The sequence below is a fragment of the Siphateles boraxobius genome, unplaced genomic scaffold, assembly GCF_051911475.1.
Source record: "Siphateles boraxobius isolate OS27281-9 unplaced genomic scaffold, OSU_SipBor_1 5, whole genome shotgun sequence".
NCBI classification, from domain to species: Eukaryota; Metazoa; Chordata; class Actinopteri; order Cypriniformes; family Leuciscidae; genus Siphateles; species Siphateles boraxobius.
In genome coordinates this window covers 17,396,021-17,416,149 of record NW_027509141.1, presented here as the reverse complement: position 1 = coordinate 17,416,149, position 20,129 = coordinate 17,396,021, and the positions used below count along the sequence as shown (strand labels likewise).

The 20,129-nt window shown below is 36.7% G+C and overlaps 1 protein-coding gene across 4 annotated transcripts; it reads left to right on the top strand.

The window, feature by feature from the left end:
• The first annotated feature begins 1,118 nt into the window (after window positions 1–1,118).
• itgb6 (integrin, beta 6) lies at window positions 1,119–19,537 on the top strand. 4 transcript variants are annotated; one of them, XM_077203065.1, is made up of 17 exons: window positions 1,119–1,245; window positions 5,349–5,418; window positions 6,376–6,455; window positions 7,455–7,653; window positions 7,905–8,151; window positions 8,379–8,544; window positions 8,649–8,810; window positions 9,885–9,980; window positions 10,340–10,429; window positions 12,471–12,605; window positions 12,978–13,243; window positions 13,319–13,470; window positions 14,464–14,686; window positions 15,824–15,918; window positions 18,477–18,593; window positions 18,697–18,863; window positions 18,988–19,537. In XM_077203065.1, exons 2-17 carry the CDS (start codon window positions 5,364–5,366, stop codon window positions 19,075–19,077), a joined length of 2,340 nt encoding a protein of 779 aa, XP_077059180.1. In that variant the 5' UTR covers window positions 1,119–1,245; window positions 5,349–5,363; the 3' UTR covers window positions 19,078–19,537. The 4 variants fall into 4 exon arrangements, with proteins under 4 accessions (XP_077059180.1, XP_077059181.1, XP_077059178.1 ...); XM_077203066.1 differs by lacking the exon at window positions 1,119–1,245 and adding an exon at window positions 4,973–5,230; XM_077203063.1 differs by lacking the exon at window positions 1,119–1,245 and adding an exon at window positions 5,198–5,261.
• The last annotated feature ends 592 nt before the right edge of the window (window positions 19,538–20,129 follow it).

The following is a 20,129-nucleotide window of genomic DNA, read 5'->3' as shown; positions in this document are numbered from 1 at the left end:
ACATCTGAAGTGCTCTTCTTTTAAAAGGCCAAATCATGGTTTTGCTTTGAATCTAATAAAGTTCATTGTAAGATCATTACCTTACTATGTAACCATTGCGTTACTAATAGAGCTTCTAAGGTCTCACTCTCTGTGTGTGTGTGTGTTTGTTTGAAATAGTTCAACCACAAAGCTCTCTCTGCCCACCTTATTTTCCCTTTGACTTAATATAAAAGAGACACTTTCCCTCAGTGTCTCTCATTCTCTCTACTTTCTGTCTCTGTTTCTCCGTGTTCCATTCATATTTCAGTGAGGAAGAATGAGTCTTGTCTGTCCCATTCATTTCCGGTGAGTGTGACTGCAGCGCGCGCACACACACACACACACACACACACACACACACACACACACACACACACACACACACACACACACACGCACACACGCACGCACACACACACACGTTTGCCTTTCTATCATTGTGGGGACTTTCTACAAACTTCAGTTGTTTTAACACTGAGCTGATGATGTTTTCAATCTCTTAACCCTTTAACCCCTTTTTTAAAGTTTTCAGTAATATGTAATTTAGTATCTTTGCAATGCCATTTTCCTCATGGAACCCTTGGCTGAGAAGTCGATACATTTTTGTGGGACAAAATTCTCTGGAATAAATATGTTTTTTAACATTGATTTCCCCATGTAGAAAAAACCTGACGCGCGCATATTCACACATAGAAGACATGCCAAGGCCTGTTACTAAACAACAAGAAAAGCTCCTGACACTGATGGTGGATTTTACTTGCCACATAATCAGTTTCACTGTCTTGACAGACAACAGAAAAAACCCCATTGACCTACATGCTGTGCACACACACATTCAACACAATACACAGTCACACATGGCCATTTGGCCTGTTAGTCTCTCTCTCTCTCTCTCTCTCTCTCTCTCTCTCTCTCTCTCTCTCTCACTAATGAAGAAGCTTCATGCTGTGTGCATGTGTGTGTGTGTGTGTGTGTGTGTGTAGTCCTGCAGTTGCTGCCGTCATTCATGCAGAAAAGTGTGAGAGAAAGAAAAGGGGGTGAGGAAGGGAGCGCAGGCGTCATGCTCCATAAAACCACTGTGATAGTTTCAGCGTACTATTGCTTCCGACTCACACTTCCAGCCGGATAGACATTCACACGCTCCGGTATCGCTCTATCCCACTTGCTGCTGTGGTTTTGGTATTGAGAGAGAGGACAGCATGCTAGCTGCCGAGGCCTCCAGGGGTGAGTTACTCCGTTCTAATACATCCGAAATGAAAAAAGAAGAAGAAAAGGTTAAAGTTTATATAACTCATGGGCAAGTTCAAAAGTTAGTTAAAAAATCAGTCACACACATACAGCCAATGTCAAATGTAAGACTAATATATGTAGGATATTATAGATTAGGATAGAATTATAATAGGACAATATATCTGTAGGATAGGATATACATAGGATATGATAGAATAGGATGGGATGGGATAGGACAGGATGGGATATATAATATAGGACAGGATATGATAGGATAGAATGGGATATATAATATGATATGATGGGATATATGATAGGTTAGGATAGGATAGGACAAGATTTGGATAATATAGGAAGGGTGATAGGATAAGATAGGATAGGATCGGATATATAACAGGATAGGATAGGATATAGGACAGGATTGGATACATGATAGGATAAGACAGGATAGGATGGGATATAGGATAGGATGGGATGGGATGGGATGGGATGGGATGAGATGGGATGGGATAGGAGTGTTGTAGTGCTTGAGTTCAGACAAGACCAGAATCAGGTCCATTTCAAGTCCAAGACCATTTTCTCAGATGCATTCCTGGCCTGGCCTCGAATAGTCATACAAATATGGTCTTAGGGTGTGTTCACAATTGTAGTTTGGTTCTCTTGTTTCTCTCGGTCTGGAACAAAAAAAAAAGAAAAGAAAAGAAAATTATACATTTATTCCTGGTCCCCTTAGCGATCACGCTGTCATTTTTAAAACCGAACGTAAAGACAAAAAAAAGGCTTTTATGACGTGACGGAACTTCTAAAGCTAAATGTGCTTGCTGCATGTGCCTACATATGATGGTATATGATGGAGCTGACAACTTGTGTAAAAGCACACAAATGAAGCTCTGCTGTGAGGAGACGCGGTTCTGATGCCTGAACTATGATGGGCAACATCACGACTATGATGAGAGAAAAACAGGTATGCTTGAGCATTCTTGTGACCGGATGTCCTGTTTTTGGTTTGTTTACATGTCTTTGGTCCGTGTTGCGTTCATATGTCAGTCAAATTACACCAAAGTTCATTCGAAAGTGGACCGAGATCCATCTTTTCAGGGTTCTCGATCAGCTTGTTTTGTGCGCACCAGGCTTCGGATGCCAGCGTTCACACTTATTCAAACCAAATCGCATTAACAGAGCAATCGCACCAGAGTTCGTTTTTATCGAAGCAAACCTGCGAAGTGTGAACACACCCGAGATGGGCTTGAGTCAAAGTACGGATGCAAGTATTACAATACTGTAGGATAGGATAGGATGGCATATAGGATAGGATAGGACAAAAGAGAAGAGGAAAAGTTTGAATTGTTAAAGGTTTGAGTCATGGTCTTAACTGCAGTTATACAGCGCCTTGACATCTTTATCTCTCTCACTCCTCTTCCATCCATTAATAGCTACATCTCCTTTCTTACTTTGAAGTTTCACTTGAAATGCCATTGTTCTAAATGGAAGTGATTAACCAAATACACACTTCAGGAAAGAAAAATCACAAATGCGATCTAATCTCTGAAATTTTAAATCATTTCAGTTGTAGAAATTGAGAGTAAATGAGGTTCAATCTGGTGCTTCTCAAACTTTGCTCCGAAGAAAAAGTCCCCAGTAATCTCATGTCTCTTCTAGAGTTTCAGAAGACATCACAACAATGTCTCAAACTGTGCTTGGATTTGCCAAGGAATTTTAGAAGGAACAGAGTTGACACTTTGAAATGATACATAACCAAGTATATTAAGTCGAAGGCTGTGAATGAGCAACGTCTGAACTACAATATTTCCTTGTGGTCACACACTGATCTTGAATTATGCTTGTAAATGAAAACAATACGTTATTCATTCTATTGTTCCTGTAACAGTAAAATCTATCCCAAGGCCTCATCCACTCATTCCCACTGGTGGCCATCCCGACAATTTTATAATCAGATGTTAATCATTACATTCTGTCATTCTTTTGAAATATGAAAACAATGACCTGCGGTCATTTTGTATTACCTGATCAGTTAAACATTGACTTGGTTTTATCTATATGTCTGTGCTCTCAGACAGAGTCTGAGTCACGGCTCTTCACGGCCAGGCGTGGCTGGCTCGCGTGCACGCACGCACACACACACGCACGCACACACACACACACACACACACACACACACACCTGTTTTGTGGAATGTGTCACATGCAACCACACTTAACAAATATTAATATCAGTCAAGGCCATGGGGATTCCCGGCTTTGTTGAAGAATCAAGCTGTTCCCAATGGATATACAGTATATGGCAATACACATATAGTCAATGAGAGTGCTCTGCAGAAAACAAGATATCAATGGAATTGATTCCCAAAAGACGTGTTTGCGAAAGCCATATTTAGGGGTGTTTTCAGAAGTAATCCACATTATGATTGAGGTCAGTGACGGGATTGGGCAGATGTTTGATATCTAAAGTAATGTGCTGATAAGGCATGATTCATTGCAGGGTCATAGCCTGAGGTTAACCTCTATGTTTGCTTTAGGCTTGCTGTCAGTCTTAATTACATTTAACTGATGAGTGTGGAGGTAAATACTGTATAATTATATACTGCATCAACTAAACAATGAAAGCAAAGATACATGTTTATGTGTAGTTCACACTGATTGCTATTTGCAGAGACTATGTGACCAGAAAACATTCGTTTTTAAACTTGGCAGGTGAGTGACAGGTGATATTTTTATGTGCAAATGTGGCATTATGGGCGACTGCCAAAAGGAGTCAGTGAAGCCCTTGTGATCTGATGCCTGACAAGATAGTCAAACAGGAATCACAACCAGTATAGTGACTCGGGGGGCCTCCATTGATTTAATTGCACTCAGTTAGGGTGTGAATTATGGGGCTTGATTCCTCTAATTAAAGCTCAAACACCCCTAAAAGAAATCAAGACTACAGTTAGCATGTACTACGTTTTCATAATTCATGCAAGTCTACATTTATACATTTCAACAGCATTTTCAAACATTTCAGAAACCACAAAATTAGATTACATGTTCGTCAGCATAATATCTCAGAAACGTCAGTGTTTTTTAAAAATGCCTTTAAGGTTAGCCGTTAGCTATGTGGACAACAAGACGTGGGTCAAGACCAAAGTCAACAGACTATGCTGTTTTGTTTATAATGTTTTATAAAAGTTGAGTAAATTAAACGTCAGTGAATAGGCTAATTCACGCAATGCTTTGAAAGCTTGTTTACATATCCTATATTGTAGCCTACATAGTATTTGGATTTTATAGATAACAATATATAGCCTAAATCAAGTGGCTGCATCTTATAAATAGCTTTAACTTTCATAGTCACATTTAACATTTAATATTTAACTAGTGCCAGAGTGAGTTTAGTGAATGGAAGTCACTTCCCCTCAAGTTCACACATGGAGTCCACTGAACAATGTGCAGTTCATTGCATTAACTATGTTGTATGGCCATGTTAGACCAATATTTTACAACCAGAGAGTATCTAAATACTTTTAATCTTAATTTTTTAAACAATATTTTGTGATGTAACACAATAGCATGGACATTTTACTAAGACGAATAATTCACTCTCACTGTCGCAACTTCTAACCACATTAAACCGTGTTTGCAGAAGTGAGAAAGACATCTGAGCAGAACAGCCAACCATAGAAAGTGCCAACCTATATATTAAACAAACTTGATCATTTCTAGACAATGAAAAAGGTAGAACTTCGTCCGAATTGTATCGCTGAATAAACTATCTTACGACAAATTGATTATTAGAGAGAGTGTAGTTCTCAATCTAGCCTACTCTTGTAAAAAAGCCTACTCTTGTCAATCTATTTGTGTGAAATAGATTGACTACTGCTGTGCTGCGACACAAGTATTTGTGTGAAATACCTGCACTTGTGAGAAAGTGACTTACCTGTTGTGTTCTCACTTGCACGGAAGTGCATATAAAGGTTGGGCAGGTAAGCGCACGCGCTGAGTGTGTCTGTCCAGGTGAGCTCAGACCTGCTCGCGCTACATGATCGCATCCCGCGTTTGTTTGTGTGAGAATATGAACTGTATTTTTTCTCTTGTGATCAGAAACCGTAAGGACTAATGGGGATTGTTTCATTCTACCTTGTCCTTCACTTCTGGCTCGGGACTGTCGGAGGTAAGACTGAACACATTTTTGATTAATCACACACACATAAAGTACAGTCTATACGTGCAGTTTCGCTCCTCGTTCAGCCTAATTCCGGCTTTAAAAATATATAAAATATGAATTAAAAATATGAATAATTTAGAACTAACTTTAGTTTTTATTTATTTTTACTTGCATTACTCACACTTAATTAAAAAATATTTAATTAAAAGAAAAAATAGTTTTTTTAAATCTGCATTAATGTTATAGATATGTAAATCTAAAGTCTGTAATTTTAAAAAGAGCTCTAGGTAGGTTGTTTTCCTCATTTGCATTTAAATTGTTTAATAATGTGCTTCTTATAAAGGTGTGTTTTCATGAGAATAATGTCAGCGTTCTTGTTGACTTACAGTGACATAGATAGGCTAAATACTCACCTGAAGGCTCTCAAGATATAAATCAACCAATATGTCACATATTAAAACTTGGTATGAAACATGACAAGGAAAATAATTAAAACTGATGATTTTAATAGTGGAACAAACTCATACGGACATCACAAGACAACAAGTTAATAAACATGACAACTGCAATAATGTAAAAAAAGGTTAAACAGTAAAAAAAAATTAAAAATGCTACATACGTATTTACCCTAACCCTAGTGCATGCTGGGAGATGAACCACAAACCCTTTTCTTTCACAACATGTGTCAATCCAACTCACCTGCTATGTTTGTTGGTTTCACTTTAAAAACAAAAACAGTATATTGTAATAGAAAAGTAGAAATATGATGTGTTCTTGCAAATGAAGCAAAAAACTAAAACAAAATAAAATTGATTTAACAATAATCTTTATACTTTTAAGTGTACTTTGTTGCTCAGAATACTTTTTTGGCAGAGAGTAGAAATATCAGCTGACTTTCTATGGTTTTGATGTTGCGTGAGAAACAAGCGAACCGCTTCCACAAACCACTGTGCACTTGTGCAGGGACGTGTTCTCAATTCAGCGCTGTGTCCTGTGACGAGTGTCTGCAGCTGGGGCCGCAGTGCGCATGGTGCACACTACAGGTAACACAGCACTCCCATCAGAACAGCTTTGGAACTATTTGTGAAATGTATTAACATTAGTCAAAATTGTTTAAAAGGAAATCCTTTACGCTGAAAAAATTATATGATCAATAAATTATGACAAAATATGTTTTTACATTGCTTTAACTCATCAAATTAAGTTAAGCAATTTAAAAAAAAATTGTTATACATGATTCATTTTTCAAGTCAGTTTAATGTACTTTTAAGTTGAAATGACTTAAACATCCAAGTTAATACTTAAAAATTAAATACTTAAAAAGCAACTTTTTTGCACTGTACACATATTTTGCTCTCTCTTTCTCTCTCTCTCTCTCTCTCTCTCTCTCTCTCTCTCTCTCTCTCTCTCTCTCTCTCTCTATATATATATATATATATATATATATATATATATATATATATATATATATAATATAGCAAAATTGGCAGTAAATGTTTCTTCACATCACAATTTTTAAACGAGTTAATGAATTATTAGGGCGCATGAAGTAAAAAATATTTTATACCATTCTCAATTGAAATATTATTTAATTAATGACATAAATGTTTTTTTTTCTATTATGGATTTAATGTGTTTTATGTGTTGTGAATAAGATGTAGGATATGTGTATGTTGTTACACTAAGGGGGCCAAAAACAAAATTCCATTAAAATGGATAATACAGTGAATTTTACAATTCATTACAAAAAAGCGGCAAGTAACACGTTAAATTAAACATGAAATTTTGAAGTAAATATTCTTGCAAAATATAATTCAATAATCTTTGTTTTATTTACACCTTTCAAAAAGAATCAAATCACTGTTATATTATATTATATTATATTATATTATATTATATTATATTATATTATATTATATTATATTATATTATATTAATTGTAAAGCTGCGTGAAATTATTTTTATTTCTATTTTGGTTAATTATGTCACTCTGCAACACTGTAAAGCATTACTACTAATAATAGTTAAACCTGTTTATCTAGAATTTCACAGACTTTTTCTCAATTGACGAGAGATGCGACACACCGGAGGCTCTTCTGCAGAAGGGATGCTCTGGCGAATTTGTGGAGTTTCCCGTCACGAATGTCAAAGTGCTGAAGGATCAAGGGTTAGGAAAGCGCACCGGCCACACCAATGTTTCATACATCGCCCCTCAGAAGATGCGCCTCCAGCTTAGACCAGGTATAAAAATGGGTGACACAGATTTTGAAAATCAAGTGTGTCTCTCTACCCACAGCTGTTGAGGTACTTCCCCTGACGGTAAGATCTCGTCATTCAGAGACCGAAACCAATCTACAGACAAACTAAATAATGTCTACTGGTTAGAGTGGGCACTGAAGATCACTCTGACCTGGAAAACATTTGTACCACACATGGAATCTTAGAATGTGCAATTGGAATTTTGAGCTTTAGTTGTCATTTCTCTTCCACAGGAAGTCAGCAGACCTTTCAGATTCGAGTCCAGCAACCGGAGGACCATCCGGTGGACATCTATTACTTGATGGACCTGTCAGCATCAATGATTGATGATCTGAAAAGGATCAAAGACTTGGGTTCGACTCTCTCAAAAGAGATGGCTAACCTTACCAGCAAATTCAGACTAGGATTCGGCTCCTTTGTGGAGAAACCTGTTCTGCCTTTCATCAAGATAACACGCGAGGAGCTGGCCAATCCCTGCAGGTATTTCTCATAATACACCACCATAGCCAGATCTAAAGGGTCGGCCAGAATAAACGCATAGTGAGATGAATCGTGACAGCCGATGGGACATCAGTGGGGGAAATGTGTGATTTAATTTCAACCAATCATGTTTATGACCAGTGCGTTACATCATCTTCCATTTAGAAGTGAATGATGAACTGTTTCAGACAATAGCGACCCACTTTTATCGCTTTTGTCTTTCGCAGGAGTGTTGATTTTGAATGTCTCCCCACATTCGGATACAGACACCTCCTGTCTTTAACAAGCAGCACCGACAAGTTTAATGAGATCATCTCAAAGCAACGGGTATCCGCGAACATTGACGTGCCAGAGTGCGGTTTCGACGCCATCATGCAAGCGGCGGTGTGTGGGGTGAGTCGTTTTCCAAAGACGCACTTGAAATCCTACTCAGTTTTTGCTTTTATGGAGGAATGCCATTTTATTCCAACTTTCTGGAAATGTCCATGCCACCTCAGGACAGGATTGGCTGGCGGAACGATTCCATGAAGCTGTTGGTGTTCGTGAGCGATGCTGATTCTCATTTTGGGATGGATAGCAAGATGTCCGGCATCGTGGTCCCCAATGACGGAGAGTGTCACCTGGATGGCAATAATGAGTATTCAATGACTGCCCACCTGGTAAGGTGAAGTCTGCAGCTTCAATTCCTGAGTAATCGGGAAATTTGGATCACTTAAAGGAATATTCCTGGTTACAATAAATGGAAATGAAACTCTATAGTCATTTTTCATCAGATACAAATAAATAAGAGGCTGTGAGGGATAGATGTAGTTTCTGGAAGCGAATATTGTCAGTATTTCATCGGCTGAACAATCCATCAAGATAAAAAATAGAGAATAAATTTGATCCTTCAGTTTCTCAAAGGAAAAGTAATATGTTTACCGGTATGCGTTTACAATAATATTCATTTTGGTAGCTGATGGGAACTACTTTTGGGAAGTTGTTTCCTGCGGTTTGACACGCTAATACTACTACAACTTTTGTAAAAACCATCTTCCTGATTTTTATTAAAAATAAATTAAAAGCATTTTTATTTATAATTTGTATTGCAGATTTTATTTGTGGTAGTCATTAAATGAATGCATTCATTGAATCATTATTAAAAATATATAATATAATGTAATATATAATATAATATAATATAATATAATATAATATAACATAATACAATATAATACAATATAATATTATATTATACAATATAGCCCAATATTATATAATATAATACAATATAATATAATATATCATATCATATCATATAATAACACACTATAATGTAATATTTTTTTGTAAAGCTGCTTGAAGTTATTCTTATTTTTGTTTTAGTTACTTAAAAAATTAAATAGTGAAAAGCTCTACGGAAAAAGAAACATTTTATTCATCAACTACTTCCTCACAATAGTAGCCTGTGGGAGGAAGTTGTCTAAAAAGGTTTTCAAAACAGAAAAGATAATATTTTTGTAAAAGCATTTACAGTAATTGTTCAAATAGATACGACAATAGAAAACTTATCATTTTCAGAACGTAATTTGTATTAAACCTGGAATATTCCTTTACAAACTGCAATTTTGAGTTGTTGTTTTTTAACAAAAATAATGAATTATGGTTTTTTAAACAAATGTCCTTTTTTTTGGTGAATTTGTTGTTGTGTGACTGGGTGTCTTGTTTTTGGTGCTTTTGTCCTCTATATTTAGGAGTATCCAACATTAGGGCAGCTTGTCGACAAACTGGTTGAAAACAATATCCTCCTTATATTCGCTGTGACTGATGAACAGAGACAGAATTATGAGGTGAGAAAAGAGTTAGGGAATTTTCATATTAGGCCACAGTGAGGCAAACAAACAGGTGTGTGTTTTTCTGTGCATGTGGAACCTGAAAGGACCTGTGAAGGAAAATATATCAGAATGTGAATACACTGCATGAATCACTAGTGTATTCAGTTCTCCTATAACATGTTCAAACACAGTCTTTATCACATCACCCAGACCGACCTCTCACGACACCGATATTTAACGTTATCTGAGTTCTCCTTTTCATTTCTTCTTCCCTCCCTTTCTCCTTATCAATCTCCCACATCTCAAATTCTGTGGCTGTTCTCCAGGAGTTTAGTGTTGATGTTTAACCACTTTTTATTCTGCATTTCTGACAGAATTATGCGAGTCTGATTCCTGGTGCTACTGTGGGGGTGTTGGCATCTGATTCAAGAAACATTCTGGAACTCATCATGACCTCATATAAGGTAAATGAACACATTTTAGTCTTCACAAGTCTTTCTGGACGTCACCTGCCATATCAGGCCAACGTTCACATTTAATGATCATGTACGGGGTTTTATGGTTTGCAAACTTGTTTATGTATTGAATGTTTTGCGAATCCTGAAATGTTATCTAGCAGGCCGACGTTGATGAGGCTTCAAAATGGCATCATTTTCCAGCAAAGATGTTTGAATTCTTGCTGTGAGATATTGCAAATTAAAAGTAAATTATTTGTTGTAAAATAATTTTCTGAAAGAATCCATAAAATATACATTGATACATTGTATACATATATGTACAAATATATATTAATGTTTTATAATGCTGGGCAACAATTAATCACATCCAAAATAAAAGTTTATGTTTACATAATATATGTGTGTGTACTGTGTATAATTATTTTGTATATATAAATACACACGCATGCATGTATACATTTAAGATTCTTTATTTATATATAAGATATTTATATATAATATAAATGATGTATAAATATAAATACAATTTATACATGCATATATTTCTTAAATATATACATGCATATGTGTGTATTTATATACATATTATGTAAACACAAACTTTTATTTTGGATGAGATTAATGGTTGCCCAGCACTACTGTTTTAACACCTTTAGAATCAAGCTATTTAAAGTTTTAAGTAAAAATTATTTATTATAAAATAATTTATAATAATACCCAAACACACCACCACCACCAACAACCAACAACCAAAAAAAGAGCAAAAAAAACAGTTATAATTAAAAATGTAGTCCATCTCTGTTAGTCATTGAGGAACTATTAAAAAAAGCAGAAACCAAATTATTCATGATGATTTGCAGGAAGTTACAAAGATTACCAAATGATCACTGAGTATGAAAGAATAGTTTATTTATGTTTTCATGCTGACATGTCTTATCTGTTCAAAATTTCCCCTCCCTTTAACCCCCTCAGCTCATTTTCTTGAGAATCGCCGTGTTCACAGAGCGTGTCTGCACTCGTTCTTTGGCTGTTGTTTGATCTCTTCATCTCCGCTTCTCCATCCCCCACTCTCTCTTTCCTCTGCCTGCACTCTAATCTTCATTAGAACCCTCTAAAAACGGCGCATCCCACCGACCTGACACAGGTGCACTATGGTGCTGTATTATTAATTGAAATGTGAAGTCTATGACAAACCCCAGTCAAAATAGTAGAATAGACTATTTGAATTGAAGTTGACCATCTAAAAATGCTCTGGACGTGTTGGCACCTGGTATGCTCATATTGCTGACTCGACACGTGAGTCATTCAGACACATGATGGACTCCAGCTGAGTATACCGCATACTTTAGGTCAAGTCACCTTTATTTTTAGCGCTTTAAACAATACAGATTGTTTCAAAGCAACTTCAGTGATAACAGGAAAATGATTCAATGATGCAAACAGTCCTTTTTCACTGCAAAGCAGCTCTAAAAGAAAACTTTGTCATGGTTCAGCTGAAGTCAGTTCAGTGTTGATTCAGTTCTGTTGTAAAGATCATCAGTTTTTAAACTTCATCTATAAGGCTGTTCTGCAGTAAACAGTGATGTCATCGTCCAGCTCAGTTCAGTTCTCATCCAATAGTTTCAGTCATATAACATTGGTTTGAGGCCTTGAAGCTGATTGGCTGACTCACTGTTCTGATATTTAGTTTTCTTTGTTATCCAGCTCTATGAAATACTTGATTATTATTAAATACAGCATTATAAAATGACCACTAAACATAATTTCAAACTGCGCTAGTTTAATGTCTCTCATATCACTCTACTGTGATCTTTCAAATGAAATGTATTTTGAACTCAAAAATGTTTTTTGTTGTTTTGGCTGGTTTTTTTGGTTTTTTTTGCTATTGTGTTTTGTTTTGTATTGTTTTGCTTTGCTTTGCTTTGTTTTGTTATTGTTTTGACTGGGTTTATATTGCAGTAATGACCGGCTCAAGTTTTTATAACACTGAGAAAATGACACACTTCACACATTAAAGGAGTTTATGTATCTGTTGTTTGATTGACAGGAACTGAGGTCGGAGATTGATCTGGAGGTTCTGGGCAACACTGAGGGTCTGCAGATTTCCTTCACGGCACTCTGTCAGGACGGGACCATCATCCCCGGGCATAAATACTGCTCCAATGTCAAAGCTGGTGATGTGGTCAGTTCTTTATTCTTTATTTGCTTACAATAATACTGCCCTAATAGGATAAAACAGGACTGAAGCAAAAAAAAAAAAAAAACCTTTCCTGTGTCCTGCATCTGATAATGACGAAATAGCAAGTATGTCATGCTTAAGTATGATATATAACGCCATGAATATACCATTATTTTAGTTTAGAAAGGTCTTTGCTCTCATTGTTTTGTGTACATAACAGTTTTGTATTCAAGCAAATCAAACGATTTGACAGCTACAAACAAACCTCTGCAAACAAGTTGGACACGTTTAGAAAATATTAGCTCGAAACGTTGATAAATATGTCCTGTTTTCTGTAACAATCACTTGAAACAAAACTGATTTTTTTTCACTCAGGTATCTTTTAACGTTACGGTCGAGTTAAAAGGCTGTCTTGCTGGCCCACGGCTGTTTTACTTGCGGCCGGTGGGTTTCCAAGACACCCTGGAGATCGAACTGGAGTCCCAGTGTGTGTGTGACTGCCATCAAACCCCCGAGGCGAACAGCACACACTGCAGCCGAGGGCACGGGGCGCTGGAGTGCGGCGCCTGTGTGTGTGATCCGGGTTTTGTGGGGCCGAAGTGTGAGTGCACAGAAGGCCAAGACCAAGTCAGTGACTGCAGGTGAGAACGAGCGTCGTGGAGTGTTTCCTGCGAGGCGCGCAGACGCAGTTTAACGCAAGTTTATGTGTGTGGCAGGGCATATGAAGGTGCGGAGATGTGCAGCGGCCAGGGCGAGTGTTTCTGCGGACAGTGCGCGTGTCACCCGTCCAATTTCGGTCGCGTGTATGGGGCGTACTGCGAGTGTGACGACTTCTCCTGCCTCAGGTTCAGAGGAGAGCTTTGCGGAGGTCAGGACACACTTGTGACACTGTGATAAAATTTGAGGGGAGGAAAAGAAAGCGCTGATGGAGTGGGGGGATATTTGATCTGCTCTCACCCTGTGGAATGTTGATGAAAGAATAACACACTGATAACTGCCAAAACAGTTGCTGTGCCCGGGAGGACGCGGGCGGAAGGGTTTAGTTTGGGCCATCCCATGTTTATATTTATGTCCATGCAAATGTGCAATGGAAGTTTATTTATATCAATTTTATGGCTGTCAATTTAGTGTGATAATCATCACAATCATTTATTATAATTATTATAACATATATTATTTATCATAAATTATTAAAAAAAAGATTTGAATAATTAATCCCCATATCTGACTGGTCTGACTATTTATTAGTTAAGTATTTATGGCAACTATATATACAGTATATATATATATATATAATGTATATATATAATGTATATATGTACACGATCACACACACTTTTTGAAAGAAGTTACTTGTGCTCACCAAGACTGCATTTATCTAATAAAACTGTAATATTGTGAAATTATTACAATGTAAAATAACTCTATAATTAACTTTTATTTGAAATATTTTATTATGTTTTAAAATGTAATTTATTCCTATAATGGCAAAGCCATTACTGCAGTCTTTAGTGTCACGTGATCATTCAGAATTCATTCTAATGATGTTTTGGTGCTCAAGAAACAATTCTTATCAATGGTGAAAACAGTTGTTCTATTCAATTAAATTTTTTCAATTCACATTTATTTGTATAGCACTTTTCACAATACATATCGTTTCAAAGCAGCTTTACAGAAAATGTATTTGTCTACATTACAATTTAGAGTGATCTGTTATCAGATGTGACTAAGTTATGTATTTCAGAAATGTACACAGTTAGCTAAAACATTATTAATTTAACCAATGTAATAATTTGAATATTTTTGTGGAAACCATGATAGAAATCTATAATTTTTCCCATCATTCGTGCTGTTTGTGTAGGTCACGGGGAATGTGACTGTGGCGAGTGTGTGTGTCACAGCGGTTGGATGGGGGAGTTCTGTAACTGCAGCACCAGCACCAGCATGTGCACATCAGCGGATGGGTCCATCTGCAGCGGACGGGGCAAGTGTGTGTGTGGGAAGTGCGAGTGCACCCTTCCCGGAGCCTCGGGAGAGCGCTGTGAAAGGTGCCCAACCTGTGAAGATATCTGTAACTTACCCAGGTAAAGAAATGCACATTTATCTGTGACAGAAACTGACTTTCAAAATCCGTATGAGGCATTTAAAGTCATTTGTTTTGACCACCCACAGCCTGTTTGAATCATTGCGGGCTGTCTAATTTTTTTGTAATCACCAGTTCAAGAAATTATTCTGAAACAATTTCTTCCCCACAAATAATTAAAAAATGTTTTTAGAATCGTGAGATTTGTTTATTTATATATATATATATATATATATATATGTTTATATATGTACATATACATATACATATATACACGTGCGTGTGTATTATTTAAATAAATATGTATTAAATATGTTTATTTTTTTAGAACGATAATTATTTTAGAACATTATTTAGGAACATCTGTTATTATTTTCAATTGGAAAATTTGCTTCTTAACGCTTTTTATTCTTTCGGCTCTAATGCTCTGGGGCCAGTGTTATTGTAGTATCATTCAGTCATTCAGATATTATTGTAGTTTTATTCATATTTTGAATTAGATTTTATGTTTATATTTTCCATTTTTATTTTCATTTTCGTTGAAGTTTTAGTAATTTTGTAGTTTCTTCTCATTTTAATACAGTAAGTTTTTGTTTTTTTGAATGTCTTTAAAAATAAATATGTTTTATTTATTTTAGTATTTTAGTACATCAAATAAAGCTCTCTCTCTCTCTCTCTCTCTCTCTCTCTCTCTCTCTCTCTTATATATATATTGCATACAAGAAATAAACTACCTAACTAGTAATACAATTTTTGCAACTGTCATACAATGTGAAACAGTACATAATTTAACATAATAAAAACTAACATGAATTGATTTCTTTGATTGACATTGCACCCCATGTCTTCACCTGACCAGGCCCTCCCTCTGTGTTTTTCTCATGACTGTGTGTTTGTGTGAGTCTTCCTCTTGTTCACTCATATCCAGAGGGCATATATGAGCACCAAAAGGCATGTGGCAGCTCTGTGGGATTGCATTTCCTTCACACTAAAGATCCGGTCACCCTGTGGGTCATTTGACTCTATGATAGAGAGATACAGAGAGAATGAACTCGCAACGAATACAAAACTAAGCCTCCTCTAGAGACAAACTCTCTGTGAGGTCGACAGGTTAATGTTGTCATTATGTGTCCCACAGGTCTTGTGTGGAGTGTTACCTAAAAGCTAAAGACCCATCGGACGAGTGCGCCGTGAAGTGCAACTCCCTACATGCCACTGTCAGCAATTCCACAGGTCAGAATCCATTGTTTTGTTCTCTGCAGTGCTCTTTTATCGGTCACCGTGATTTTGCCAAGTAAGACATGTTCCTGGATCAACATATTTTGTTGATCCTGGAATAACATTCCTGTCCCAAAATTTTGTCCTTACCCTATCCCTATCCCTACCCCTAAACCTAACCCTACCCATAACTTTTTCCTAAAATCAGAGGGAAATGATAGGTGAATAACACTGATGTTGAAGCACCTAACCCTGGTTGTAAGCCTAAACTTGACATAAACTGTAAACTTGTCCCTCAAATCTGATTGGTTGATCTGAAAGTTGTTCCAGGATCAACAAAGATGTTGATCCAGGAACATGTGGTACTTGGTGAAATCCGGTTCACCCTCTTTTATCCGTGCTCACATGTTCAGTTAGGTAGTTGTTTATTAGGCAAACATTTTACTTTACACCTCTTTTATAGGTATAGAATAGCTAAAAAAAAATTCATTTACTCACCCCGATGTTACTCCAAACCTGTATATTCATTTATTTTAACTCATAAAGACAATTTTATGATACTTTAACCCTGATTTCTTGATATACTCATGCACGCACATAAAAAGCAGCCATTCTTTAGATCATCCCTCTTGACACTTTACAAAGGAAAACACGCTACTTAGCTTGTTGAGTGGAGAGCCTATTGTTGGGGCCCATTGAGTCTCAAGACCCTCAAGTGTCTATACAAGATCAGTCTATTATATGAACCCTGAGATCACAAGCCAGCTGGTATTGTGGAGGTGGATACGGCCTCTGACTGGGAGACGATGAAAAGACACAAAACGCGGTCTGTCTTTGATAAAGACTCAAGAGGAACAAAGGAAAGAGATTAAGCGAACAAAATGAGGTTTGAATGGGGTAATATCTTGGTCACCGCCATTTTACCAAGTAATGCCGGGCGTACACCAAAGGATTTTCACAGTCCCAGACTAAAGACCGGCAGTCTTTAGGAATCTTACTGGAGTCTCGGCGCGCTCCCGTCGTCTCGATCGTTAAATGTGAGGTGATAATCTGCAGTCGGCGACCCGATTTATGCCAGTCTTTCTCTAGTCTTTCATATCAAACATGTTTGATATTATCGCAAGTCTTTAGTCTGAGACTAAAAACTGTGAACCCAAGTCTTTAGATGTGAGCTGATAATCGTATAAAGTCTTTTCTAAATCTCTTCAAAGTCTTTAGGTGTACAGAAAGCATTAGACAAGTTCCTGGATCAACATTTTTTTGTTGATCCTTGAACAACATTCCTGTCTGAAAACATAGTCTTATCCCTAACCATAACTTAATATCTGAGAGAAATGATAGGTAAAAACACTGATGTAGGAGCACCTAACTCTGGTTGTAAGCCTAAACTTGACATAAACTGTAAACTTGTGTCTCTGACTGGTTGATTGGAATGTTGTTCCTGGATCAACAAAGACGTTGATCCAGGAACATGTTGTACTTAGTGAAATCCGGTTCACCGTAATATCATGCATGCGTGACACTGGTGAATTTTGGAGTGACGAATAACTATTTTTGAGAACAGAATGTAGTACATATTTAATTTCGTCAAGAGTTGATTGGATTGTGAAATGCGGCTCTTATAGGACAGGTGGTTGGAGAGGCTGGGTTTAAAAATAAGAGGGCTTGGTGTTGTCATCAGAAAAATAATGTTTTTTCCAAAGGTGGAGCAACTTATTTTACATGAATTAAAGATTATTAATTCAAACCTTTTCTTTTTTCTTTTGAATAATCCTAAATTTTGTCGGTCTTATTTCACACATTTCAGTCTGGCAATAGTTCAACTAGTAAAATGTGTACAAGTTCATGTAACAGTAACATGCTGACTAATGTAAGTACGAATAAGTAAGTAAGATTTACTGATGGTATCCTCCATTGGATCAAGCCACACATCGCGTTCTTCTTCTCCTGAGGTAAATTCAAGGCTTATTCCTCAAAGCGAGTATTATTCTTCCAAACTCGATGAAAAGTAGATGAACCTGATGAAGCTTGATGGTTTGTTTATGGAGGTAATGGGGGCGTTTACAGGTTTGCGTGCCTCACCGTGTGAATAGCTTGCATAGCTTGTGGGTGTGGCTGTGGCCACATTAAAAATAATGAGCAGTGGCGTCAAAAACTGTACCTCTCGTTGGCTTCATATGGATTACATAAACCGAGAATATTTGTTTTCGATATGAATTACTTTTTTTAAAAGTAGACACATCAACCTTTCTAAAGACATATATCTAATGTCTGTGTGGCAAGTATTCGCAGAGTTTCGGTTCATTTTTGAAACTCGTTTCAGAAAAAAGTTCACAGAGACTGAGATGGCAGAAAGCGCACGTTGTTGTTTTTCGGGTGTACGCAAAAACAATATACCATTTACAGTTTCAAATGATATATTACTGTCTGTATGACAAAAAATTACGGAGTATTTTAAGTTCTTTTCACCATTATCAGGAAAAAATGCAAGTGATCGTGCCGGCGCCTCCTGAGGGTTAATACAATATTCTGTACATTTTTTTGGTAATCATTTTATTTATTTATTTTTCTAGATTTTGAGGAAAGTCGGGCAGCATTTTGCACCTTACAGAACGAGGACAGCTGCCTACTATCTTTCAGCTTGGAGGACAGCGATCACGGCAGCATCATTTACAACCCCAAGCTTTACGGTGAGATTAAAGAACATATGAACATATACAGTTTAACTAATACATTGTGGCATTATACACAAGAACATATTTAAAATAGTTTGTGTCTATAATTATCCTACAGCCTGCCCTGAGCCACCGAACGCACCACTGATTGCTCTGGTCGTGTGCTTGTCTGTCCTCGTCGTTGGCATTACACTCCTTGTGATCTGGAAGTTTCTTGTTTCTGTCCATGACCGGAAAGAGGTTGCCAAGTTTGAGGCAGAGAAGGCGAAAGCAAAATGGCAGTCGGTATGATAACATTATCGAGAGTTTTTCCCTATACCAACATGTTTACTCGTGCATTTCACTGCAATTTCCATTCATTTTAACGTGTTAATGGCCCTATTTGCTTTTATTTATCTTTTATTCCCAGGGCACAAATCCTCTTTTCAGGAGCTCGACATCAACATTTAAAAATGTGACCTACAAAAGCACAGGGCTGCAGAAGAGTGATATTTCTTAGGGCTACTGACCAACTTTGTGTGTTGAAACAGAATGTAGGCTTCTATTTACCAGGAGCAAATACTGTTTTTATTTTTTATTTATTTTCTTGTACTGTACAAGTGGGACACTGTGTGTGTGCAATTGTGTGCTTGTAAAGTGGGGGCAGGATTGTCAATTACTGGGAATGAATTTATCTTAAAAAATGTAAATAATTTTGAACAATGTGTTGTGCTGCTAAAGGTGGTAAAGGTACTGTTAAATCTGGGCAACACTGGATCTTCTTGTTTTACATTTAACATTTCTTGTGGTTGTTGTAGCGAAATGTTTTTTTCTGTATTGTTTGTGACCGTTGTTTGTGATTGTTTAGTTGAGGCTGAGCCTTTTGTAATTAGATTTATTAATTCATTATGATTTTGCAGGATCAAATGTAAAAAGTCTGTTTTGTACTTGTGTTTTTTAATATATTAGATGGTTTTCCATGTTGAGTCTCGCATTATTTCTCAAATGTATTTTTTTACATGGCCAACTTATTGCTGTAGGCTTGTGTGATCCAAAAAAGTTAAAACGTTTTTATTTATTATTTTATCTATTAACATATTTATTCAATTTAGTTCAAGCTTAGAGCTTTTCACAATACATCATTTTTCAAAGCAGCTTTACAGAAAATGCTTGTTTCAATGTTACAACTCAGGAAGTATTCACTTATCTATCAGCCAGAAATGAGTTTCAAAGTAACATTGTTTTCAAAATATGATTTCTGCATTTGTAATTAATGTGTAAATGCAATTATGATGAAGAGTCGTGCAGTGTAAGGTCATTTTTCGTAGGATAGGCCTATAACCAAGCAACTTCAGATGCAGCTTCTTTGCCGCATTTTACAGTGCAGTGATTTAAAACAATTTGTATATTTAATTGAACATGTAATATAAGTATTGCTACTTTGGTTAATTTCTTGCTAAATGTTCGATTTCAAGAGAAAAAATGCACGCGAGTGAGGCGACTCAACGGGAATTTAAAACGCGTCTTATCCGGTGGCGTCACGTTCAGAGCAGACGGGCTGTAAGAAGAGAG

Bases quoted from the DNA above. Each gene is read 5' to 3' on its own strand.
- itgb6 (XM_077203065.1), top strand. From the start codon at position 5,364: ATGGGGATTGTTTCATTCTACCTTGTCCTTCACTTCTGGCTCGGGACT. The intron at 13,471-14,463 runs GTCAGGACACAC...CTGTTTGTGTAG, and splicing joins CAGAGGAGAGCTTTGCGGAG to GTCACGGGGAATGTGACTGT. The intron at 18,864-18,987 runs GTATGATAACAT...TTTTATTCCCAG, and splicing joins CGAAAGCAAAATGGCAGTCG to GGCACAAATCCTCTTTTCAG.